The sequence below is a fragment of the Nicotiana tabacum genome, chromosome 8, assembly GCF_000715075.1.
Source record: "Nicotiana tabacum cultivar K326 chromosome 8, ASM71507v2, whole genome shotgun sequence".
NCBI classification, from domain to species: Eukaryota; Viridiplantae; Streptophyta; class Magnoliopsida; order Solanales; family Solanaceae; genus Nicotiana; species Nicotiana tabacum.
In genome coordinates this window covers 199,981,293-200,008,982 of record NC_134087.1, presented here as the reverse complement: position 1 = coordinate 200,008,982, position 27,690 = coordinate 199,981,293, and the positions used below count along the sequence as shown (strand labels likewise).

Genomic DNA, 27,690 nt, shown 5'->3' with positions numbered 1-27,690 from the left:
TCCTTATTAGTGCAGCTTCCCTTCTCTCTTCAAGTAAATCTAGGTTTACTCGCATTTCTTTTTGATGAATATAAAATATTCATATCTTATATACTTAAAAATATACTATTTTAAATAAAGTATTTATATAATATTTCAATTCTCTATATTTTCTAACAATGTTTTGCAGGAGATAAGAATGCTATTAATTAAGCAAGAAAATGAAAGAAACAAGAAAGTCGTAACATATTCACTCCACAATGCAAGAAGATCACGATGCATCTTCTTCATGACACATCTTCCTCAAGACATATTCTCCTCAAGATGCATCTTCCTCACTTGAGATCACAAAACTTCAAGAAGAAATGCACTTCTATAAATAGAAGGCAACTCTCTGTGTATGAGGCATCGAGGAAAAAGGAACAAAGGAGCCACTTTATTTTCTAAAGTTTTGGTCATTTATTCTTTCTTGTTCTTCTTTCATTACTTATAATTTTCAGATTTCCTAGTATTGTTGACAATATAGGCCATATTATAGAAGTTCTTTCTTTTTCAAATACTCGATAATGGAGTAGTGTCTTTTTGTTGGGATAGTTGATGAAGCTTGATATATAATTTTATAATAGTTTTCTCAATTTTATTACATACTTTGCCTGAGATTCTCTAGCTCCACTTTTATTTGTGTTGGGGTGTTAGATTTTAATTAGCCACATCTATCTATTTATTTCTCAAGTTACTTGTATTGATTTTGTAATTCTCCCGAAACAAAATCAATACATACTAACTAGTGTGAATCAATTGATAGAGGGTAATTTTCAGCAATCTAGCATTCCAAATCTTGATTTTTGCTTACTTCAATTTTAATTATCACGGAGGAATTGTTATAAGCAATATCATTGATTTTGTAGTAAAAATATTCTCACGAAGTTTTTACTACCTCTTAGCACAATTCAGGCAAGACACATATTTCGGTCTTATCGTCACTAGTCATAAGTCAGTTAATAATATAGCCTCAAGGAGTATTATTAATTGTTTACTTTCTAGTAAGTAAAACATAATTGTATTAGCAATAAGCAATTATTCATTAGTGAAATATATGTAGAAATTGAGATTTCATTATAAAAATATCGTCAAGTGAATTCAATGAGTCCCAACACTTTTTAAATATAAATTTTCCACAAGTTGTTTTTGTTTAAGTAATTTACAAATTCAAAATCCTACTCTTTTCATCAATTTGGTTCTCTCAAATAGTAGCTAAAATATTACAAGTTTGTAGCATAGATTTTCCAATCTCTGTGGGACGATATCTTAAACTATATTAGAATTTGACTAAGCACGAGCAGGAAAATCCTATACACATTGGCCTCATCAAATTTTTGGCGCCGTTGCCGGGGATTGGCATAAATCTACTTCAAATTAAATACTTTATTACTAATTTAAGAATTTATTATTATATGTATTGGTATCCTTATTTTTGTTAGTTTTATCATCACCTGCTAAATATTTCTATAACTATTACTATTATATCCATTCTAACGTTTTTTTCCGTAGTAATATAAAAGTTTTTTTTTCTTTCTTTCTCATTGTTGTAACTATTACCTACTGTTTTTATTATTAACATGTGTAGATATAATTAATGTGTATATCTATAACTCTTATGATATTGTCAGCAACTTCACGTCATAGTACTTTCATCATAATATACTATTTGTACTAATTATCTTTTCCCTTAATACTGATAATTATTATAACTAAATGTACTATTCACTACTACTACTTTTCTTTTACTACTTTCTTTTAGTGATATTGTTATTGTAGGAATTAAGTTTAATTGTCTTTAAAAAAAACTTTAATTTTCTTTACTTAAAAAAAAATCACTTAGTTTATGATCCGCTTTTCTACAAAAGAGTTGACATATTATAATCCTGAAACTGAAAGATCTCTTCGATTACGCATGAAAGAACAAACATCATCTTCTCAGAGTGTAGCTTGTGAAAGAATGGAAAACCAGGGAGTAGAAGATATCAATCCACCTGAAGTGCCACCACCAGTCCATTTAGAAGATCAATTTGATGAAGTGGCGCTAAGACCAGTAAACAGAATCCTAAGGGATTATGTTAGGCCTGGCCGCTTCAACTGTGAATCTAGTGTCAGAAAACCCCCAGTAGCAGCCAACAACTTTGAAATTAGGACCGGCCTAATTCAAACAATTCAACAATCTTGTATCTTTACAGGAGATTCAAGTGAAGATCCACACAGTCATTTAATTGATTTTCTGGAACTTGTTGAAACTGCTAAGTATAATGGAGTTCCTCCTGAAGCAATCAAGTTAAGGCTATTTCCTTTTTCTTTAAAAGGAGATGCCAAGACATGGTTGCGAAGTTTACCTTAAGGGTCAATTACCACATGAGACCAGATGACTCAGAAGTTTTTGAATAAATATTTTTCTCCTGCTAAAACAACAAAGTTAAGGCAAGAAATATCTAATTTCTTACAGACTGATACTAAGTCAGTTTATCAAGTTTGGGAAAGATTAAAAGCAATGTTAAGAAAATGTCCGCACCATGATATTCCTGAACACATGCAATTATATGTTTTTTATCACGGGTTAAAACTTTCTTCTAGAAATGTGATTGATGCAGCTGCAGGATGTTCTGTGTTGGGAAAAACCACAGAAGAAGAATTGCAGTTATTGAATGAAATTTCTGAAAATGCCATTCAATGGTCATCTGAGTGTGTAATTATTAAAAAGCCCGCTACGGTAAATCAAGTTGATGCTTTAAACACGCTAACACAACAGATTGTTTCTTTAGCACAAAAATTTGAATCTTTTCAGGTAAATACAAAACAATCAAGCTAGTCTGAGGCTTGTGATATGTGTGGAGGAATCCATCTGAATCATGAATGCCAAGCAATCAATCAAAATGATGAACAAGTCAATGCAATCGGTTACAAGCAGTACCCCTTTGGAAGTCCAATGGCACATAAACATCCAGAATTTTAATGGAGTAATCCAAATGGTACCGAGAACTCTCAGAGCTTTCAGAAGCCACAGGTACAAAGTCCACCTGGTTAAAAAAATCAAAACCATGGGCAATCAAATTTCAAACTTTATCAGCAAGCAGCTCCATATCAACAAAGGCCTTAGCAAACACATCCAAGTCTTGATGACCTTTTGTACAAATACATTAAGATCACTGATGAAAAAATGGAAAGCCAAAATTCAGCCCTTAAAATTTTGGAAATCCAGCTGAGCCAATTGGCAACTCTTGTGTCAGAAAAAATTCAAGGCCCCTTATCAAGCAATACGGAGAAAAATCCAAAGGAACACTTTAAGGCCATCACCTTACGATCAGGTAAGGAGCTTGATGAACCCAATAAAGTCAGATAAGAAAAGAACCAGTCAGAACAACAGGTAAACAAGGGTAAGAATGTTGAAACACCCTCTGAACCATTAGAAGATAAAGAAGTTAAGAAAAAAGAAGAGAAAAATATTGAAAAAATGATTCCTCTCCCTGTGACAATTCCTTTTTCACAAAAAATGAAAAGAGAAAAACTTGATGGAGAATTTGCAAAAAATTTAGAAATCTTGAAACAAATTCATATTAATGTTCCTTTCACTGATGCTTTGATGCAAATGCCTTTATATGCAAAAAATTTAAAAGAAATTTTGTCAAGTAAAAGGAAATTGGAAGAAATTTCTGTAGTAATGCTTACTGAAAAATACAGTGCTATACTTCAAAATAAGCTACCACAAAAACTTGGTGATCCTGGCAGTTTTACAATTCCATGCACGTTGGGAGGAATTTATTTTGAAAAAGCACTCTGCGATTTTGGAGCTTCAATAAATTTGATGCCACTTTCTATCTTTAGAAAATTGGATCTTGGTGAAATGAAGGACACAGGTGTTTCTCTTCATTTTGCAGATCAAAGTACTAAGAAACCTAAGGGAATAATTGAAAATGTGCTTGTAAGAGTAGATAAGTTTGTTTTCCCTGTAGATTTTATAGTACTTGAAATGAAAGAATGTCCTGATGAACCAATTATTTTGGGTAGACCATTTCTTACTACAGGTAGAGCAATTATAGATGTTCACCAAGGACAACTAATTCTAAGAGTTGATGAAGAAAAGGTCATTTTTGACATGCAAAAGATGCTAAGATTTTTAGGAGATGAATCATCATCTTCATGTTTTTCAATTGACATGATTAGTTATTTTACAGATGAATATAGAGATGATCAATTAACTCCAGACTCAATGGAAAGATGCTTGGCCAAATCAGGCACCATACAAGATGATGATCCCATCATCAGAAGAGAAGCTGAAATATTGGAAAAAGATTTTGAGGATCAGGAGATGCAACCAAAAGAAGTTCAACCAAAATTGAACTCAAAATTCTCCCATCTCATTTAAAATATGCTTATCTTGAAAAAGAACAATGTCCAGTGATTATTTCATCTTCTTTGACTGCAGAACAAGAAGAAAGATTAATTGAAGTCTTGAAAATACACAAAGGAGCCTTAGGGTGGACTATAGCAGATATCAAAGGGATTAGTCCAACTGTTTGTACTCACAGAATCCTCATGGAGGATAGTTACAAGCCAATAGTCCAACCCCAAAGGAGATTGAATCCAACAATGCAGAAAGTGGTAAAAAAAGAGATTGTAAAACTTTTGGCAGCGGGTATCATTTATCCTATTTCAGACAGTTATTGGGTAAGTCATGTTCAGGTAGTGCCAAAGAAAAGAGGTATGACAATTATTAAAAATGAAAATAATGAACTCATACCTACCAGGACTGTCACTGGATGGAGAGTCTGCATTGATTACAGACGTCTCAATGATGTTAAAGATCATTTTCCTTTGACATTTATTGATCAAATGTTGGAAAGAATTGCAGGATATGGGTTTTATTGTTTTCTTGATGGCTATTCAGGGTATAACCAGATACCAATTGCACCAGAAGATCAAGATAAGACAACATTCACATGTCCTCATGTAACATATGCTTATAGGAGAATGTCATTTGGTTTGTGCAACGCCCCTGCTACATTTCACCATTACATGTCAGCAATTTTCTCTGACATGGCCGAGAAATTTCTCGAGATTTTTATGGATGATTTTACACTCTTTGGAAAAATATTTGAGGATTGTCTTTATCACTTGACTTTAGTTCTTAAGAGATGTGAAGAGACAAACTTGGTTCTTAATTGGGAAAAATGTCATTTTATGGTTACTGAGGGAATTGTTTTAGGACATAAAATCACTGCTAAAGAGATAGAAGTTGATAATGCTAAAATTGATCTTATAACAGAATTACCCCCTCCCACAACTGTTAAAGGCATTAGAAGTTTTCTAGGCCATGCAGGTTTTTACAGACGATTCATAAAAGATTTTTCAAAAATTTCAAAACCGCTGACTAACCTCTTGATGAAAGATACTAAGTTTAACTTTTCAGGTGATTGCCTAGATGCATTTGAGACCCTTAAGAAAAAGTTATCAACTGCCCCTGTAGTTGTGTCCCCTGACTGGAATCAACCTTTTGAGGTTATGTGTGATGCTAGTGATATAGCATAGGAGCTGTTTTAGGCCAGAGAAAGGATAAGATTTTCCGTCCCATTTACTATGCTAGTAGAACAATGAATGAGGCTCAACTTAGATAGAACAATGAATGAGGCTCAACTTAGTTATGCCACAACAGAGAAAGAGTTACTAGCAATAGTATTTGCATTTGATAAATTTCGTCCATATTTGATAGGAACTAAGGTCACAATTTTCACTGATCATGCAGCTTTGAAATACCTCTTAATAAAGAAAAATGCTAGACCTAGATTGTTAAGATGATTTTTACTTATGCAAGAATTTGATCTTGAGATAAAAGATAAAAAGGGAACGGAGAATCAGGTACCTGATCATTTGTCTAGATTAGAAAATCCTCCCCTTGAGTTTAGGGAGATAAAGGAAGAATTTCCTGATGAACATATTTTTTCAATCGACTCAGTAGTGACTCAACCACCCTGGTTTGTAGATATTGCAAACCACTTGGTTGGAAAGTGGACATCCCAAGATCTTTCATACCAACAAAGGGAAAAACTCATATCCGATGCTAAATATTATCTGTGGAACGAACCTTACTTGTTTAAATTTTGTGCAGATAATATCATTAGAAGATGTGTACCTGAAGAAGAGATGACTAAAATTTTATATCACTGCCATGATGGAGCAGTTGGAGGTCATTATGCAGCAAATCGAACAGCTTTTAAGGTTTTGGAAGCTGGATTCTTCTGGCCAACACTCTTTAAAGATGCCTGAACATACGTTGCACAATGTGATAGGTGTCAGAGAACAAGTAACATCACTAAAAGAGATGAAATACCATTGCAATCGATACAGGTATGTGAAATATTTGATGTTTGGGGAATAGATTTCATGGGACCTTTTCCTTCTTCCCACTCTTTTGAATATATTCTTGTGGCTGTGGATTATGTGTCAAGATGGGTTGAAGCGATCCTCACAAGAAAGAATGATGCTCGTACATTGTGCAATTTTCTTAAGAATTTTTTTTACTTGATTTGGCACACCGCGAGTCATCATTAGTGACCAAGGAACTCATTTTATGAATAGACAATTATCTACTTTGCTATCAAAATATGGTGTGACTCACAAAACAGGAACACCATATCATGCTCAATCTCAAGGACAAGTTGAAGTTTTGAACCGCGAGTTAAAAAGAATTCTTGAGAAGACAGTTGGAATTTCTAGGAAAGACTGGTCTTTAAAATTAGATGATGCATTATGGGCTTGCCAAACAGCATTCAAAACGCCAATTGGAACATCCCCATATAGACTAGTCTTCGGAAAAGCTTGTCATTTGCCGATTGAATTAGAGCACAAAGCCTTTTGGGCACTGAAAATGCTAAACTTTGATTTGACCTTTGCGGGTAAAAATAGATTTTTTCAGGTTAATGAATTAGAAGAGCTGAGGTTGGAAGCCTATGAAAATGCCAGAATTTTCAAAGAAAAAACAAAAGTATGGCATGACAAGTTGATCCGACAAAAGAGTTTCAAAATTGGAGATAAGGTACTTCTTTACAATAGCCGACTTAGGATATTCCCTGGAAAATTAAAGTTCAGATGGATAGGTCCTTACAATGTTACAAATGTTACTTCATATGGCGCTATTGAGGTTTAGCAGATCTATGGTAGAGATAAGTTTAAAGTAAATGGTCACAGACTAAAATTATATTTTGGAGGGCAATTTGAGACACAACCATCGGTTACTCTAATTGAATAAAGAATCATGTAAAAAATAAGTCGAGCTGGCGACATTAAACTCAGAACTACATTTTCCTACCCGTAGCCATTGAGGGTGAACAATGGAGCCTTATAAATCCCGTATAAATTTGCATAATAAAATTGCTTAACCAATTGATCTGGTTAATATCCAGGTTATTGTACAACCAGAACATTTTATGAAGGCCTCTACAAAAACAGAGTCACCTATGCAGGAGTAATTCCATGGTGATTGGTATGCCTAAGTGACTGGTTGGTTAACCATTTAATTGTGCAAATTAATTATTGGCTCAGGTAATTTTTTGGTTTATATTTAAACCAAGACCAAAGACTGATAAGGTCTTAAATTAGTCAGTCTAGTACACATAAAATATGTGTGATCACAGTTTCTTTCAAGCTTTCTTCTGTGATTGTAAATTTGAAAGCCAAAAAGATTTTTTTTACATGTGAAGTATATATTTACCGCTATATGTTTTTAAATTGTACATATAAAAAATCATTAGTGGTAATAAAATAATAGAATTATTAGTATTTGGCATTAGCCTGCTGGTTATAAAACTTACCCTTGGTAAATACAAATAAACTCATCTTTTATTTTATTCTTAATTGTTGTTCTTGTATAATATTAAAATTTTCAAATAATAATTCACATGGTTTCAAATATATATTTTTCATTTATGCCATATAACTTCCAAGTTTGTATTTGCATTTTGTGAAGGCAATAATGAATCTCCTAATCTGCGAAATAGTTGGAATTGAGAAGCATTATGGTCCAAATAGGTAGAATCAATAAAGCTTTGTTAGAACTTGCCTCAAATGTCTATCAAGGCGAAATTATAGGCAATATTGAGTTTTAAATAAAATTAGGCTTTCCTTGATTCACTTTTTAGCCTCTCTATTTCTACCACTACACACACACATATATATTTTCCTTTAGCACCCAACTTTGAGCCTTATTAAAAAGAGAGAGAGAGAGAGAGAGAGAGAGAGAGAGAGAGAGAGAGAGAGAGAGAGAGAGAGAGAGAGAGGATAAACCAACTCTTCTTGATACACCATATTGATTTAACCAAAGAAAGAAGATTTCTTCCAGCTATAATTGAGCAGAAATGGCTATTTAAGCACAGGATGAAGGAATACTTTTGGTGTAAAGTTTGTATTAAGAGAAAGGTGGATTGATTTGTATATAAAGTTAAAAAAATGATGTGAGTATCCTTCTCACACAAAAAAATAAAAAATAAAAAAATAAAAAAATAATGTGAATATACTTATGGAATAAATTCTTGGTGTAAGAAGTTAGAACTTATGGAGAATGTTTCTGTTGAAAGGAATGTTGACTTAATTGGTGTTAATCATGGGACTAAAGACATCTCTAGAGTTTATCTTCTTTGTATTAAGTTGTACTATTTCCTTTGGTAAGATAATTGGCTCACATTATAAAGCTGGAAGGAACATAGTCACTATAAATATTTCATTTACCTTTACCCGCACTAAGCCTAATAATAAAAGCGTGAAAAAGTCCTAAAAAGATTTTAAAAATTAATGTTGATTCTACATTAGTGGAGACTGATATGAAGGTCAAGCTTATGGACAAAGTTTGAGAAACTCAATGATTGTGATCATAATGTTATCAATCTCAAAAAGTTCGTCAAAGGAGGAGAGAAAATTTTTGTCAAACAAAAGCAGAAGTAGAAACAAGGTAAAGATTTGGTAACTTGAAAAACTTATAGGTTTTGAATGTTATGTGAATTTTTATTTCTTACTTTTCTAGTCTACAAGAAACAATAATTACTAATAAAATAATTCTCCTCGAGAACAAACAATGATTCAAGTATGGGAGAGTTTGATGAATATAAAATATTCATATCTTATATACTTAAAAATATACTATTTTAAATAAAGTATTTATATAATATTTCGATTATCTATATTTTCTAAGAATGTTTTGCAGGAGATAAGAATGCTATTAATTAAGCAAGAAAATGAAAGAAACAAGAAGGTCGTAACATATTCACTCCACAATGCAAGAAGATCACGACACATCTTCCTCAAGACATATTCTCCTCAAGATGCATCTTCCTCACTTGAGATCACAACACTTCAAGAAGAAATGCACTTCTATAAATAGAAGGCAACTCTTTGTGTATGAGGCATCGAGGAAAAAGGAACAAAGGAGCCACTTTATTTTCTAAAGTTTTGGTCACTTATTCTTTCTTGTTTTTCTTTCATTACTTATAATTTTCAGATTTCCTAGTAGTGTTGGCAATATATGCCATATTATGGAAGTTCTTTCTTTTTCAAATACTCGATAATGGAGTAGTGTCTTTTTATTGGGATAGTTGATGAAGCTTGATATATAATTTTATAATAGTTTTCTCAATTTTATTACATACTTTGCCTGAGATTCTCTAGCTCCACTTTTATATTGTGCTGGGGTGTTAGATTTTAATTAGCCACATCTATCTATTTATTTCTCAAGTTACTTGTATTGATTTTGTAATTCTCCCGAAGCAAAATTAACACATAATGACTAGTGTGAATCAATAGATAGAGGGTAATTTTCAACAATCTAACATTCCAAATCTTGATTTTTGCTTACTTCAATTTTAATTCTCACAGAGGTATTGTTATAAGCAATATCATTGATTTTATAGTGAAAATATTCTCACGAAGTTTTTACTACCTCTTAGCACAATTCAAGCAAGACACATATTTCGGTCGTATCGCCACTAGTCGTAAGTCAGTTAATAATATAACCTCAAGGAGTATTACTAATTGTTTACTTTCTAGTAAGCAAAACATAATTGTATTAGCAATAAGTAATTATTCATTAGTGAAATATATGTAGAAATTGAGATTTCATTATAAAAATATCGTCAAGTGAATTCAATGATTCCCAGCACTTTTTAAATATAAATTTTTCACAAGTTATTTTTGTTTAAGTAATTTACAAATTCAAAATCCTACTCTTTTCATCAATTTGGTTCTCTCAAATAGTAGCTAAAATATTACAAGTTTGTAGCATAGATTTTCCAATCTCTGTGGGACGATATCTTAAACTATATTAGAATTTGACTAAGCACGAGCAAGAAAATCATATACACATTGGCCTCGTCACTTCTTCATTAGATTCCTCAGTTGCTTGTGTATATCTCGTGCTTGGCTCCCCTATCTTGACTAGGATCAAGGCTTCAGCTCCATATACAAGTGAGAATGATGTTTCTCCCGTACTTATTTTTGTTGTTGTGCGATAAGCCCACAAAACACCAGGTAACACCTCTAGCCAATTGCCTTTGGATTCCTCCAATCTTTTCTTTAAATTGTTGATAATAACTTTATCCGTTGATTCACCTTATCCATTATCCACCGGATGGTAAGGCATTGAAGTAATCCTTTTAATCTGCCAACTCTGAAAAAATTCTGTGATTTGTGCGCCTATAAATTGCGGGCCGTTATCACATATGATTTCTTTTGGTACGTCGAATCGGCATATGATATTTGCCAAATGAAATCTCTAACCTCTTTTTCTCGTACCTGTTTAAAAGCACCTGCTTTTACCCACTTAGTAAAGTAATCAGTGAGTACTAGCAAAAATCTTACCTTACCTTTTTCTTGTGGTAGTGGACCCACGATATCCATCCCCCACTTCGTAAAGGGCCACAGTGCAATGACCAGATGTAATAACTCTGCAGGTCTATGCATATTGTTACCGTATCTTTGGCACTTGTCACATTTAGCCACAAAATTTTCCGTTTCTTCTTCCATTTTGGGCCAATAATAACTTGCTCTAATCATGGTTTTCACTAAAGATCTTCATCCCGCGTGATTTCCACAATGACCCTCATGTATTTCTCTCATCATATAATCTGTTTGAGAAGGTCCGAGGAATCTTGCTAGGGGACCACCGAACATTTTACGATAAAGATTGCCTTGCTTTAAACAGTACCGAGCAGCTTTTTTGCGAAGCGCGTGAGCCTTTTTCTTATCTTCAGGGACAATTCCATACTACAAAAAAAGCGACAATCTCGTTCCTCCAATCCCAAGTTAAATTATTGTAATTTACCTTCTTTTTGTCCTGATCAAGTACTGAATGGAATAGATGAATTACAATTGCATTTTCATCATTTGTCACTTCCGCTGCAGATGCGAGATTAGCTAAGGCGTCTGCCTCGAATTTTCTTCTCTTGGTATCTGCACAACTCTCCAAGTTTGGAATTGCCTAACTAGATCACATGCCTTTTCCAAGTATTGATGCATTCTTGCTTCTCTAGCTGTGTAAGTCCCAAGCATTTGGTTAACTACGAGTTGCGAATCGCTTTTGATTATGACTTGTTCTACGCCAAGCTCTCGTGCCAGTTCTAAACCTGCAATCACAACTTCATACTCTGCCTCATTGTTAGTAACAGGGTGACATTTTATGGCTTGTCGTATGGTTTCACTTGTAGGTGGTACCAAAACAATTCCTAGACCTACTCCTTTTATATTCTATGAACCATCAGTGAATAAAGTCCAAATTCCTAGATTAGACCCGTTGAATACTTGTAGTTCTTTTTCTGCTTCTGGTTGCATCCCTTGGCTAAAATCGGCCACAAAATCTACTAACACATGTGACTTTATTTTAGTTCTAGGTTGATATGTAATGTCATATTCACTCAATTCTATGGCCCATTTGGCTAACCTACCTAATAACTCATATTTGTGTAGTATATTACGCAGGGCATAGGCAGTTACTACGGAGATGGGGTGACATTGAAAATAAGGTCTTAATTTCCTAGATGCCATAATTAGTGCAAGTGCAAGTTTTTCTAGATGAGGATACCGAGTCTCAGCATCTAATAATGACTTGCTAACATAATAAATTGGAGACTGTTTACCTTGGTCTTCACGAACCAAAACAGCACTCACCGCTACTTCTGAAACAGCAAGGTAGATAAGTAACTTTTCCCCAACTTTTGGTTTTGCGAGCAACAGTGGATTTGACAAGTATACTTTCAAGTTTTTGAGTGTTTGCTGACATTCCTCAGACCATTAGAACTGATCCTGCTTTTTTAGAGCTGAAAAGAACTTAAAGCATTTTTCTGATGATTTGGAAATAAATCTTCCCAAGGCTATAGTTCTTCCCGTCAATCTCTGTACCTCTTTTTTACTCGTAAGCATATCAGGAATTTCCCCAATAGCTTTAATCTGCGCGGGATTTACTTCAATGCCATGGTTAGAAACAAGAAATCCCAAAAACTTACCTGATGAAATGCCAAATGCACATTTCTTGGGATTTAGCTTCATGTTGAATTTACGGAGAATCAGAAATGTATCAGACAGGTGCTGAATATGATTCCCTGCTTGTTGGGATTTGACCAGCATATCATCTATGTAGACTTTCATGGTTTTCCCTAAATTTTCTTGGAACATTTTGGTCACCAACCTTTGATATGTGGCCCCAGCGTTTTTTAGGCTAAATGGCATTACTTTGTAATAATAAGCCCCCCTGTCTGTTATAAATGAAGTAGTTTCCTCATCTAAGGGATCCATTTTGATTTGATTATACCCTGAATATGCATCTAAAAAACTTAACAATTCATGTCATGCAGTAGCATCAATTAGTTGATCTATATGTGGTAAGGGAAAAGAATCTTTAGGACAAGCTTTGTTTAGGTCAGTGTAATCTACACAAACTCGCTATTTACCGTTCTTTTTTTTGTACCACTACAGTATTAGCTAACCAATTAGGATACTTTACCTCGCGGATAGACCCAATTTTTAAAAGTTTTTGCACCTCATCTTGAATCACTTGATTTTTGAAAGATCCCTGCTTTCTTTTCTTTTGTTTGACATGTGGATATGATGGATCTTCATTTAACTTGTGAGTCATTACTTTCGGAGGTATTCCTGTCATATCAGAATAGGACCAGGCAAAACAATCCACATTAGTTTTCAAAAATTCAGTCAACTTACCTTTCATTTCGTGGCTTAAGTAGGCCTCAATGTAGACTTTCCTTTCAGGCCATTGTAGGAATAGTTCTACAGCCTCAAATTCTTCAATCGTTGTTTTGATGTTTTCATTTTCTTCCGGTTTGGATGGAATCGGGCCTCGAGTCTACATCTGTCCGCCCGTGTTCAGTTGAGGCTTGTGTTGCAGCATCCTCAACTAAATTCTGTAATTGCTACTTGTCTTCATTTTTTGCGCTTGAATCTGCTACGGAATTGATGTTCCTAGATGTCTGTTGATCACCGCGGATTTGATGTATCCCCCATTATGAAGGGAATTTAATAACTTGATGTACAATAGATGGCACAACATCCATTTCGTGAATCCATGGTCTACCGAGAATCATATTATAAGCCATATCCATCTTTACCACCTGAAATTTCGTATCTTTGACAACTCCCTCTGCGAATGTTGTAAGTTCTACCTCACCTTTTGTTGCGATGCTTGATTTGTCAAAGCCAGATAAAGTATGCGCCTTGGGTACCAGCTTATCTTCAGCTTGCATTTCGTTTAATACTCTTAGCAAAATGATGTTCACGGAGCTACCTAGATTAATCAAAACTCGTTTCACATTAGTGTCATGTACAAGTAGAGATATTACTAGTGCATCGTTGTGTGGAGTTAGTACACCATTTGCATCTGCATCATCAAATGTAATGCTTTCTTCTTCCAAAACATGTCGAACCCGCATCCTATGTGTAACTGTAACCTTTGAAACTTTCTTGGTTGTCGTATATGTCACGCCATTAATTTCTTCTCCCCGCTTATAACGTTAACAATCTTTTTTGGCGAAGGAGGCTTAGGGGGCTCCTGCCTGTTCTTCATGTATGATTGCTTACCTTTTTTACTAAACAATTTGGTAAGATATCCTTGCTTTAATAAATGGTCAACTTCACCTTGCAGCAATCTACAATCTGCCGTTTTGTGACCATGATCGTTATGAAACTCGCACCAAAAATCAGTATTTCGCCTATTTGGATTTGATCTCATTTCTTTTGGCCACCGCACCTTATCACCCATGCTTCTTAATACAGCTACTAATTCGGATGTGTTGACATTAAAATTGTAACCGCCAAATTTTGCCTTCGATCTTCTATCATCATCTCGCGTTTCTCGTGTGTTTTACTCTTTCCCAAACCTTGACGATGAGCCCGACTCTCTATCTCTCGATCTATGATCATACCTTGAATTGTCCTGCTTTGAACGTGAGTCTCTTCCTACTAGTCCCATATAAGGCTCGTATCTGTTTTTACCGGACCTTTTTCAGTTTCAGCACATCTCGAACTTACCCTCTCCTCTTTTTGAGACCAAGAGATGGTGTCTTCTTATATCCTCAGCTTCGTGCTATATCTGTTGTAAACATCATTCCAAGTTATCACTGGAAATTTGCGTAGACTTTCCTTGAGTAGTCTTATGGCTTCTGAACTTTTCTCATTTAAATTACTAGCAGAAGTCATAGCTGCCCAGTTATCATGTACGCGTGGTAACATCATCCTTTCACACTGGAATCTGTCTACAAATTCTCTAAGCATCTCCGAATCTCCTTGCTTTATTTTGAAAATATCCTCCATTCTTTTTTCGACTTTTTGATCTCCCGAATGCGCTTTAATAAATGAATTTGCAAGCTCAGCAAAAGAATTTATAGAATTTTCGGGTAAAAGAGAATACTATGTTAATGCTCTCTTGGTGAGTGTTTCACCAAATTTTTTGACTAATACTGATTCAATTTCTTGTTTGGTTAAATTGTTCCCCTTCACACCAATTGTGAATGCAGTCACGTGGTCTCGTGGATTAGTTGTGCCATCGTATTTTGGAATATCAAGCATCTTGAATTTCTTCGGAATAGGTAGAGGAGCAGCACTGGGCTTCCAAGGTTGTTGTGAATATTTATCCATATCTATTCCCTTGATTACAGGTGGTAATCCAGGTATTTTCTCTATGCGATCGCTTTGCTCCTTTAGCTGTTTCTGCAAGGTTAATACTAAATTTTGTAAATCAGAATTAACTATGTTACCTGGTTCTCCATCACGAGACTCGCTGGGAGTTCCACCATTGCCTAAATTAACGAGTCCAGAACATGGGTTTTCCAAAGTATTATTATTCGGAGTTGATGTTGGCAGTACAACCGGCAACTGACTGGTAAAAGCCTGGAGAGCGTTGTTGACCTGTTGAGCAATTAATTTCTTAAGAGCGTCATCGAGTGCTTGTTCGTTCGCAATTATGTCACTTTGATTTGCTTCAGATCCGTCTGGAGTCCCCTCTCGTGATTGTCGCCGAGAATGTTGTGGCAAAGGAGGCGGGGTTCTGTCATCTGCATCGTTCACTTGATGTTGTGGATCTTGAGGTGGTAAATTGTGTTGGTTATTGTCGTTGACATTCAACATGATCGGTTTTGATGAAAGAATCAATTTGGAATGCAGACGATTATCAGATTCCCGGTAACGAAACCAATTTGTTTAACCAAAAATAGGGATTTCGGTCAAAGCTTAATTTTAGAAGAACTCAGGTTACTGATAATCAAATAGAAATAGAAATAATTGATGTAAATAATAACTGAATAGAAAGCAAAGTAAATCAGTATATTTCAATAGTATTTCGTGTCCTTACAAATGTTCAGTCCTCACCCTTTATAGCTATCTCTAAGTAATACGTTTTGTTTCTTTCATAATGGAGTCATTATGGACAATTAATGGATAATTGGTAATCATAACTGATTCAATACAGATTCCATAGCATTTTCCGTGATTAATGCCTATTAATTACCAGTAATTCGTATTTATACCCCTTTTGCTATTTATGTTCATTCTTCTTATGCGACTTCTGAATATCAATAGGTTCAAGTACCTATCCTTTCTGACTTCTTTGAATCTCTGCCCGTGCCTGCTGAAGCTCGTGCCTCTTCAACTATTCTTTGCCAACTGTCATTCTTTAACCAGTCCACGTATCATGACATGTCACCTTATAATTAATTCTATACATGAACTTAATTTTTCCAATACAATACATAATCTAAGGTCCTGTTTGGCCATGAGTTTTGTCAAAAAAAATTTAGGATTTATTTTCAAAACTCATGTTTGTCCATAAATTTTGCCCACATTTTGGCAAAATCCCAAATCCCAAACCCCAAATTCCAAAATCACCCCAATTGCTGATTTTGGGCCAAAATCTCAAAACTTGGGAATTATATACATATTTTTCCAAAATAAAGTTGGGAAATATGTTTTGAAAACGTATATCCAAGCACATTTTCATCTTCAAACCAAACTTTACCCAAATCAAATTTTTCAAAACAAATTTGAAATCTATGGCTAAACGCTAGCTAAGACTGAGATAAACATTCTGATTCGTGAAATTCTTCTGGTGCATGAGTATGAAATATCCTAGCTTTTAGTAAGGATAAGTAGAAAGTCGTAACTTGTGTACGTAGCTAAATTTGTTGATCTGAACAACTAAGGATAACTATTTAGTATTTGTTGTGGTCATGAGAAACTGAAAAGGGAATTAATCCTGAGGACACATTGACATTGCCATACTAATTGATCTTGAGCATTAGATGTACGTTATTTTTAGATAAAGTTAATAATGCGGCTATGAAGCATATCCCGGTCGAAATAATAGGTTAAGTGTGTAAGAGGCTTTCCATGTTCTGCTCGTGAGGTGTGTCAAAGGGATTTGACCTCAAGCTCCAAGTGCAAACTATGTATTTTGCCTTTCTTTATACGAAAGACCCGATGAAACTTCACTATTTCCTATGTGGGTTTTGGGCTTTTGGCCCTTCCCTGTGCAACGGATGAAGGCGAAGAAGGCCTCCTTCCAAATGGCCCAAGCCATAACTTGAGATACCACTTTGGATAGGCTAGAAAGCCCTTTTATTATAATTTTGTGTTAGGACCTACATGCCAAAGGATAGCCTCAGGTAAACAATTTCTACGGAGCATATGGAGCAACCCGTTGTTTATTCGCTAATAATTTCTTTAAATTAGTAATTTGATGAAATTAAACCACATCTTGCACTATGGACACCTCTAGTTCGATAGTATTAGTGCTGGTACGGTACCCTTTTTTCTTTGGTTTGTTATATTCGCATGTCTTGTTCCGTTATTACTTGCCATTGGTAATTCTGTAGTTTGCTAGCAGTACTTCATTCATATTTTTGTTTGTTGCCTTGGATTTAGAGGTGTCCATAGTGCAAGATGTGGTTTAATTTCATCAAAATGAAATGTCTTCCAAGAAATTCCGAAGCCATTCAGCTTCTTCACTAGCTTTATCTAAGGCTATGAATTCAGCCTTCATTGTAGAGCGGGCAATACAAGTTTGTTTGGACGACTTTCAAGATACCGCTCCTCCACTAATAGTGAATACATATCCACTTGTGGACTTAGAATTAGTTGAATCGGTGATCCAATTTGCATCACAGTATCCCTCAATCATTGCAGGATATTTACTGTAGTGCAAAGCAAAGCCCTGGGTATGTTCTAAATATCCCAAACTCGTTTCATTACTATCCAATTAGATTGACCTAGATTGCTCATGTATCGACTCAATTTACTTATAGGACAAGCTATATATGGTTGTGTACAATTCATGATGTACATTAAGCATCCCAACACACGAGCATAATTCAATTGTGATATGCTTTGGCCTTTGTTCTTTGCTAATGCAAGATTCACGTCACTTGGAGTCTTTGCAACTTTAAACCATACATGCTTGGATTTTTCAAGTACTGCCTTAATATAATGAAATTGTGACAATGCCAGACCTTGAGGAGTCTTATGGATCTTAATCCCCAGAATTAAATCAGCAACTCCCAAGCCCTTCATATCAAACTTTCTAGTTAGCATACACTTAGTAGCATTTATGTTGGCAATGTCATTACTCATTATCAGCATATTGTCCACATATAAGCAAACAATGACTATGTGATTTGGAACATTTTTAATGTACACACATATATTACATTCATTTATCTTAAAACTATTTGACAACATTGTTTGGTCAAATTTCATATGTCATTGTTTGGGTGTTTGTTTTAGTCCGTAAAGGGACTTAACAAGTCTACAGACCTTCTTTTCTAAACCTGGAAACACAAACCCTTCAGGTTGTTCCATGTAGATTTCTTCCTCCAAATCTCCATTCAAGAAGGCCGTCTTAACGTCCATTTGATAAATTTCAAGACCATACACTATAGCTAATGCTACTAATATATGTATGAACGTAATTCTTGTAACTGGAGAGTATGTATCAAAGTAGTCAAGACCTTCTCGTTGTCTATACCCTTTGACTACAAGTCTTGCCTTAAATTTATCAATAGTGCCATCATCTTTCATTTTTCTCTTAAAAATCCATTTAGAACCCAAAGGTTTATTTCCAGAAGGAAGATCAACCAATTTCCATGTATGGTTATTCAATATGGATTCTATTTCACTATTGACTATCTCTTTTCAAAATAATGATTCCGAAGAAGACATAGCTTCTTCAAATGTTCGAGGCTCATTTTCCAATAAGAAAGTCACAAAATCTGGTCCAAATGAAGTAGACGTTCTTTGCTATTTATTACGTCTTGGATCCTCCTGACTAAATGTACTTTCTTTTGTTTCTTCCCGAGGTCGTTTATATCCTTCACCAACCGACTCACATTTTTTATACGGATATATATTTTTAAAGAACTCAACATTATCTGATTCTATAACCGTATTATTATGAATGTCGGAATTTTCTGATTTATGAACCAGAAATCGATATGCTTTACTATTGGTCTCATATACTATGAAAACGCAATCAACAATTTTCAGTCCTATTTTTACCCTTTTAGTTTAGGAACTTGCACTTTTGCCAAACACCCCCACACTTTAAAATAATTCAAGTTGGGCTTCCTTCCTTTCCATTTTTCATATGGAATGGATTGTGTTTTGCTATGAGGTACTCGATTTAGTATTCAGTTAGCCATAACAACGGCTTTCCCCACAAGTTCTGTGGCAATCCAGAGCTTATCAACAATGCGTTCATCATCTCCTTTAATGAACGATTCTTTCTTTACGCAATCCCGTTGGATTGGGGGTGTGTAAGGGGCCGTTGTTTGATGAATAATTCCATATTCTAGACATATTTCTTCAAAAGGAGATTCATATTCGCCACCCCTATCACTTTTTATCATATTAATTTTCTTGCTAAGTTGCGTTTCAACTTTATTTTTGTATTGCCTGAATGTATCTATTGCTTCATCTTTACTATTAAGTAAGTAAATATAGCAATATCGAGTACTGTCGTCAATAAAAGTTATGAAATACTTCTTTCCACCGCGAGATGGTATTGACTTCATGTCGTAAATATCTGTGTGAATTAAGTCTAAAGGATTTGAATTCCTTTCAACTGACTTATAAGGATGTTTAACATACTTAGATTCCACACATATTTGACATTTTGATTTGTCGCATTCAAATTTAGGCAATACTTCCAAATTAATCATTTATCGCAAGGTTTTATAATTGACATGACCCAAACGTATATGCCATAATTCATTTGACTCAAGTAAGTAAGACGAAACTGAAAGTTTATTATTATTCTCAACAACCATTACATTCAGCTTGAAAAGGCCCTTAGTGAGGTAACCTTTTCCTACAAATATTTCGTTCTTACTTATTACAATCTTATCGGAAACAAAAACACGTTTAAAACTGTAAGCACGTGATTTTTGCCCGATGAAAGAATTACTCCCAAAAAATTCAAAATAAAATGATTTTCTTTGGTGTGCAATTTTGAGAATTTTTTTGACATTTTTGGATAATTATTTGTATTTGTCTGTGCATGTTTATTTGTTAAATTAATAAAAAATACAAAAATATGCCGCATTTTGCATGTAGGATTTAATTCTACAATTGTTAGTAATTAAGTTTGTTTTACAAAAATTGAAAATTAGAAAAATAGGCATCTTTTGCATTTTTAGCATTTAATGTCCAAATGTACAATTTTATGCTTAATTATTACTTAATTGTGCGTTAATTGTTATTGGGAGTTAATTTGCGCTTTTATAACTTAATAATAATTTAAGGAATTTAGTTTCAGTTTAAGAAAAAATAAGTAAAAAAAAAAAGAGAACAAAAAGAAGAAGAAAATCGGATTGGGCCCTTCCTCCAATTTTAAACCCCAGGCCCAAATCGAATAACCCCTTACCCAACCCAAAACACTCCGACCCGGTCCAATACTAAACCAAAAGGACCCTCCCCCTTTTAGTTACCCTTCACCCAAATAACCAAACCCCAAAACCCTAAAAAACACCCGCCCCCTCGCTTCATCTTCTCCAAGAAACACCCAACGACCCCTCATTTTTCGTCAATCAGCAGCAACAACTGTTGCTGCTTCACCGCCTCCAACTTGAACCCAGAAATCGTCGACTCCATTAGCGAGCAGCTCAAGCAGCGGCGTGAAGCAATCCCTTGACCTTCACCTCCATGTCGTGTTGTCCGTGAACGACCATCTTCTTCATCGTCCTCGAGACCCTAGCACCTCACCCTTCTGCTACGATCCAGCCAGGACTTCGAACAGCAGCACCAAACCAAAAGCCAAGCAGGTTGCTTCCTTCTTCGTCGTCGAGCTCGAGCTCGAGCTCCCATGGCTTCTTTCCTCGACGACATTCAAACAAACTTCATGGCTGCTTCTGCTACGTCCAAAGAAACCCAGTCGCTGCTGCTTCATCTTCTTCGTCTTCGTCGAGCTCGAACTCGAGCTCTCATGGCTGCCTACGCTCACCACTGCCATCTCCGAGCTCCAGCCATGGACGTGGGGTTTCGCTTCATTTGTCTCCATCCCTACGGACCCTGCTGACCCTACTGTTTCTTCTTCGCTACGTCCAAACAGACCCCATACAGAAATGGGTTCGTCGCTTTCAGTCTAGTCCCAAAAATGAGACTCAACCATCTTGTTTGTTCGAGCTTTGGTCGAGGTTTGTCGAAACAATCCATACATAGTTCGAGTTCGTCGTTAGTCAGTCGTTGTTCGTCGTTTCGATCCGGTTAGTGAGTTTTGAGTTTCACTTTTGTCCATATTTTATTTTTGATATTCTCAAATCTAAAATCGGTAAATGTTTGTTTTGTTCGTGTTCATTGTTTTGTTAATTTTTCAGTTTGTTCATGTGAAATTGTTAGTTTAATGTTTGTTAGATGCAAATTGAAGTTTAATTAATTATTTCTTCAGTTTGTTTCATGTGTTATGTATTTTTTTCAGAAATTGTTAACGCTGGTTAAATCGTTTGAATCCGTCATGTTTGTTGTTTAAAATAGATTTAATTCATGTTCATATTTGTTTGAAGTTCGTTTTTAATCCAGTGATTCAATGTGAGTTTATCCTTGGGTTTTTGATTTGTTGATTTAGTTTGAATCATGTATTGTGTTATTAATATTGTTGTTTCCTTGCTCATCCATTTTTGGTCTAAAGTTAACCAGGATTGGTTCCCAATATGGTTAATTTATTTCCATTAATTTGAAGTTGTATGATTCATCTATGTTCATATGATTTGTTGTTGAATTTGTTTAGAAATTGGTCATATTGGCTATATTTTGGTTGAGATTGATTAGGTGAATTGGTTATAGCTGATGGGGTAGTTTGGTAAATTGCAGTACGTTCAGGGTTAAAATGGTAATTGCAATAAGGTCGGAGGGGTAGTTTGGGAATTGAACATTTTGAATAATTCTTTATGTTAAGCATTAGGGATAAGATATAATGGGGTAGGGTTGATATAATTGTTTAATATAGTGGGGGACAAGACATAATGTGCTGGAGGGGAATATTGTAATTGTTTATGTTAGGCATGTGGGACAAGATGTAATGGGGTGAAGGTTGATATAATTGTTTAATATAATGGGGGACAAGACATAATGTAGTGGGGGGGGGGATATTGTAATTGTTTATGTAGGCATGGGGTACAAGGGTTTAAAATAAGGAAGACATTAAATAGTGGGGACAAAGCATGCAATTGGGGGAATATTTCGGGTTGGGGATTTAAGACAAGAGTCTTGTTATATATAGAGTCATTTGACACATTTAAGAAAAAAAAAGAGGGGGACTTTTGAAAAGAAGGACTTTTTACACTTGAGAGAAAAGACTTGAAAAAAAAAAGACTTAGATAAGAGTCAAGACTGGAGAGGAGAGAAGAGATTGGAACTTGAAAGAATTTTGAGAAATCAGAATTTGAGAGTAAAAGAGAAAAACAATTTGAACTTTCACTTGAATAATTTCCGTTTGCCTTTCCTCGAGTGTTATTCAAAATCAGTAAACTACTGCATCTTGTATCCGTCTCTCTTCTGCTTTGACTGCGATTGCACTTTGGTATTGCTGATTTTTCAATCTGTTTCTGGGTTATTCTACTGGTCGTTACTGGTTTTGCGGTGTTGCTGAATCTGATGTTGCTGTGTTATTACTGTTGCTGACTCCTACTTCTTTTCTTCTTGTACTGCCATTTCCAGGTACACATTTGTACACTCTCGGCTTGAAGCGAAATGAAATATTAATCCGGCTCTGTTCTTGTTGAATTCCTCCTGTTTAGATTTGTGTTTGAATAGAATTTTCCCTTCTTTGTATAAAAATGTAGTTGACTGATTAATGAGTAATGGGGTTGCATATGTATAACTTCTTCATCTAATAATGTTAGTTTAAATTAATCAAAGACTAGTTAATTTGTTTTGATATTATGGTGTGGCAATCTCATGTTCTAGTATTATTAAATAATAGAATATAGAATGAAAGCAGTCTTTCTTTGTACAAACTCGATCGCAATTTTCCATTCGCACTAGCCGTAAACTAATAACTAATAAGTTACGTTTTTCAGCATGTAATTAATTGGGAGATTTTCTTTTTATTTTTAGAGACAAATTTAATAGGAAAATGTAGTCGTTGTAGGTTTATCCTTTTAAATAAAAATGAGACGAGCCTCGCCAAATAAAACGCATAGATTGCGGGGCCCTCACAAAAAATGTATATGTTAATTACTTAGAACTCGGGACAGGCCGCTTAGCGAACTCCACGGCCTTACCCAAAAAAAAAGTAATAATACGCTAATCGCTTTAGGCGCGCATTTTAATAAATCTTACCTTCTTAAACTCGGGTGCACATTTATGTGACCCAAACCCAAATCTCAACGGAGTCGAAATGTGTCTCTAATCATGGGTACATTGATTGTGATGTGGTTCGAGATGCGTGTCCATGACGTTGCAAATTCCTTTTAAAAATAAGAATGAGATGAGCCTAGCCGAATAAAAATACAAAATTGCGGGGCCTTCAGTAAATATTTTCTTTAAAATTGCTTAGATTCCGGGACGGGCCGTTTAGCAAATTTCACGGCCCTACCCAAAACAATGATACTCTAGTCGCTTTAGGCGCGTATTTAATAATGTTGGCTTCTTAAACTCGAGTGCACATTTATGTGACCCAAATCCAAATCTCAACAGAGTTGAAATATGCCAACAACCACGGGTGCATTGATGTGACGTGGTTCGTGATGTGTTTCCACGATGTTGCAATTCTTGATAAAAATAATAATAATGACAAAAGCGGTTAAAAGTTAAAATTCGCACATAGGTTCAATATGTATTAAATCAGATAATCAAGCCGAATATGACAGTTGAGCGACCGTGCTAGAACCACGGAACTCGGGAATGCCTAACACCTTCTCCCGGGTTAACAGAATTCCTTATCCAGATTTCTGGTTCGCGGACTGTAATACAGAGTCATTCTTTTCCTCGATTCGGGATTAAATTGGTGACTTGGGACACCCTAAATCTCCCAAGTGGCGACTCTGAAATAAATAAACAAATCCCGTTTCGATTGTCCTTTAATTGGAAAAAAACTCATACGCCCCTCGCGGGGGCGGAAAAAGGAGGTGTGACAGCTCTGGCGACTCTGCTGGGAACTAGACCCAGAACCACTGGTTCAGGGTTAGAAATTCGAGCTTAGATAAATTGTTATATTTGGTTCTATCTGATTTTGTTACATGGTTGGGCTCAATGTGCTAAATGATGCTTTTACCGCTTTGATATTATCTGAAATGTATATAAACTGTGCCGAAACCCTTCTCTTCTTACCTCCGGGGAGAAGCTCGCTGGTCGAGACTCCCTATTCTGTTAGTGTCAATACCCGAAATAAGAAAGAGGCCGGATAAGTTACAAAGCCGGACGATCCCGCGGGTCCCCGGTACGTAGCCCCCTCCTCGACTCGAGTTGTCCGCTCGGGTACACAGTCTAGAACAAATACCCAAGTTATGAACTTAGAATAACTCAGCTTCATGCCGGATCCCTAGTAGGAACGTTTGTTTGCATCACATGCATTTGACTTTGGAGGCTCAACACAGGGGTTGGGTCTGTCTAGGATAGGTGTACCAAAAAATAAAAATGACCATCCTGATACATCTTACCTGCTGCTACTTGTGCATTTATTTGATTCAGACTTGTGTGTTGACCGATTTTTGAATATCAGGAATATTGTGAAATTGCAAAAAAAAAAATAGCGGTTAGGGAATTGATTGTTTATTTTTGAAAAAACTCAATACCCAAATACTGTCAAAACTCTGCCGAAATTTTGAGAAAATGAAAAAAAATATCTTATTAGTTTGTTTTATTAAAAGCAAAGGAAAAATAGAAGGAAAAAAAAGTCGTTGTTCTGTCTTGTTTTTCTCAAAAAAAAAATAGAAAAAAAAAAGTTTGTCTTGCCATGAAAATGAAAATGAAAAAGAGTCTTGTTTTTAAAATGGTTTTTTTTATTTATTTATTTGTTTATGAAAATGCCAAAAATAAAAAAATAAAAAGAGTCGGGCGTTGAAAGTGGTTTCATTATTTGTTGCAAATATATATATATATATATATATATATATATATATATATATAAATCCAAAAAGTTTTTCTTTATTTCCAAAAAATATATATATATCTTTATTTGTTGCAAAAAATATTTGTCTTGCCAAAAAGTCTAGAAAAGTTTTTTAGACCCCCAAAATTGAAAGTTCAAAATTCAAAAAATTGAAAAATTCCTTCTTCTTTCAAAATTGAAAAGAAAATTTAAAATTCAAAAAAATACTCTTAGAAACATTTCTTTCATTGAAAGTAAAATTCCAAAAATATTTTCTTAGAATTCCTTCTTTGCAAAAATGCTCCATTTCTTCTTTATAAGTCTTTCCTTCAAAAAATAAAATAAAATAAAATAAAAAAAGTTAGTTCATTTACTCATGATCTGCCCGAACTACGCGGGTTTGATTCTCACCGGATGTGAGATACGTAGGCAACACTCATCGGGTCCAACCCCCCTTTTGCTAAAATAGCCAAAAATAAATAATAAACAAAAAAAAGATGTCAAAATTTTAATTTTGTCATAAATAAGTCGGGTGATGTCCAACCTCCCCTTTTGCAAAAAAAAATTGCAAAATATATATATCAATTTTTAATTTCATCATAAAGAAATCGGGTGACGCTGTTTTGTCAAGACATAGCCGAATGTTCCCGAAAGGGACGCCGGAAGGCTGACTTTGCATAAACAACCACCTTTTGGGTCATGTTTAAGATTTGGTCCAGTTGACCCACACAGCCTTAAAAATCTTCCTCCCCGAGGCGTTGAAAGGCCGTGTTTGCAATATTGAGTTTTCTAATTTGAAAAACGATAAAAAGAGTCATAAATAAGTCGGGTGATGCTGTTTTGTCATAAATAGCCGAATGTTCCCGAAAGGGACATCGGAGGGCTAACTTTGCATAAACAGCCACCTTTGGGTCATTATTTTAGATTTGGTCCAATTGACCCACACAACCTTAAAAATCTTCGTCCCCGAGGCGCTGAAGGGCCGTTTTTGCAACACCAAGTTTTATTGTAATTTGAAAAAAAAAACAAAGAGTCAGCGGTCAGGTGAATACCGTTTGGGCTTTTGGTCAGTGTCTTAAACCGTTCTTGCCGAAATAGCCTTAGAGTATCTTTCAGTTGTCGAAAGGCTACTTTCGTAAAAGAACGGACAAGTTTGTAAAGTGTCATAAAATAATCCTCCTCGGCCTCAAAATTCATGTGAAATTAGGAAGGGGCCACATTTGCAAAAATAACTGTTTGGTTGTATTTGTAAAACGGAGAAAGGAAACTGGCCGTTTGTTTTTGAGTTTGTAAATCTTTTGATTAGACTATGTGGGTTGTTTGATTTCGAGTTTGTAGGTCATCTTTAAGCCTTTGAAACCCAGTTTGTTTTATTATGAAAATTGAAAAAAAATGTTTCATTGTTGTTATCTTTCATTATTGGTCCGAACTACGCAAGGTCTGATTCATGCGGAGTCATGATACGTAGGCAATCTCCATAAGATTCGACCACAACAAAAAAAAATGAACGAAAAAATGATGAAAAAAAATCGAAAACAAAGAAGAAAAAAAAGAAAGAAAAAAAAAAGAAAAAAAAGAGAAAAAAGGGAAAAAAAGATGTTAATAATGAGGACCGACTGAGTCTATTCTAACCTGTTTTTTTTTGAATCGCAAAGAAAGTTAAGGTGGTTGGTTTGTGGTAATCCAAGACAATGACACCTAGAACATCGCGCAGAATCCTTTACCCGCACATCATGATGCACACTTTGCGGGGATCAGGCCTGATAGCAGAAGCACTCAAATCCTATTGGGGACTTGTTGACTAAGGTTGATGATATTGAAGTTGGTAATGGTCTAGGCAGTACTGACGCGAAGCTCAGTGGCTGAAGATGTCAAGTTTGACAAAGTGGGAGGACGCTCCGTTCCTTGGTTAGCAAGAGAGAAGCTTGTGGTGGCTTATTTTGTTGTCATTTCTGTTGTTCGGATTATTAGGATTGTAATTCGGATATTGTTTTGTGTCAATATCTTTCCGCTTATCTTTCCGCTTTGTCATAGCGGTTTGTTTAAGTTTTGTCCAGGTTGTTTTAGGATTTTATTCTGGTTTGTTTTTGTTTGTTTTGTTATTCAAACCATTTTACCGGTAGTCTAAAGCAAATTCGGTCTTTTATTATTTCCAGTCATCTTTTTTTTAGTCCTTTTATCATTTTTGTTCAGCGCCGATTCTCGTGACATGACATGCGCACACAGTTTGGGCCTAATCTTAAAAGTTAATCATAAAACCCCGGAAAGGTGATCGGAACGTTTAAAGGAAATAAGGACGGTTTGAGATTATTCGGAGCTCGAGTCATGTGGAACTAGGGCAAGTAAAACACAAAGAAAACCGTTAAAAGCAAGATTCGCCAAATTGACATGAGGGTCGTTCATGATAATGAGAATGAGAGTGTCGCCCAACGGTGCTTTAGAAATGACAAATGGAAAAGCAAATGTGAATATAATTGTCAAGTCCAGCACCATCAGAAGAGGCTACAAATCTTTGTTTAAATTATGTTGTTTGCACTTGGCATGTTTTGAAGACTGGAATGACGAAGGCATTTTGTTCTGCTACCTAAACACTTTATCCTTCG

General features: G+C 35.2%; 1 protein-coding gene and 1 non-coding gene across 2 annotated transcripts; one reads left to right on the top strand and one right to left on the bottom strand.

Annotated features, from left to right (window-relative positions):
• Window positions 1–2,443: 2,443 nt before the first annotated feature.
• LOC142163636 (small nucleolar RNA R71) lies at window positions 2,444–2,550 on the bottom strand. Its single transcript, XR_012694582.1, has one exon. It is a non-coding gene; the product is annotated as a small nucleolar RNA R71 (small nucleolar RNA).
• Window positions 2,551–3,481: 931 nt separating this feature from the next.
• On the top strand, window positions 3,482–4,393 carry LOC142163491 (uncharacterized). Its single transcript, XM_075220781.1, has one exon. It carries the CDS (start codon window positions 3,482–3,484, stop codon window positions 4,391–4,393), a length of 912 nt encoding a protein of 303 aa, XP_075076882.1.
• Window positions 4,394–27,690: the final 23,297 nt, after the last annotated feature.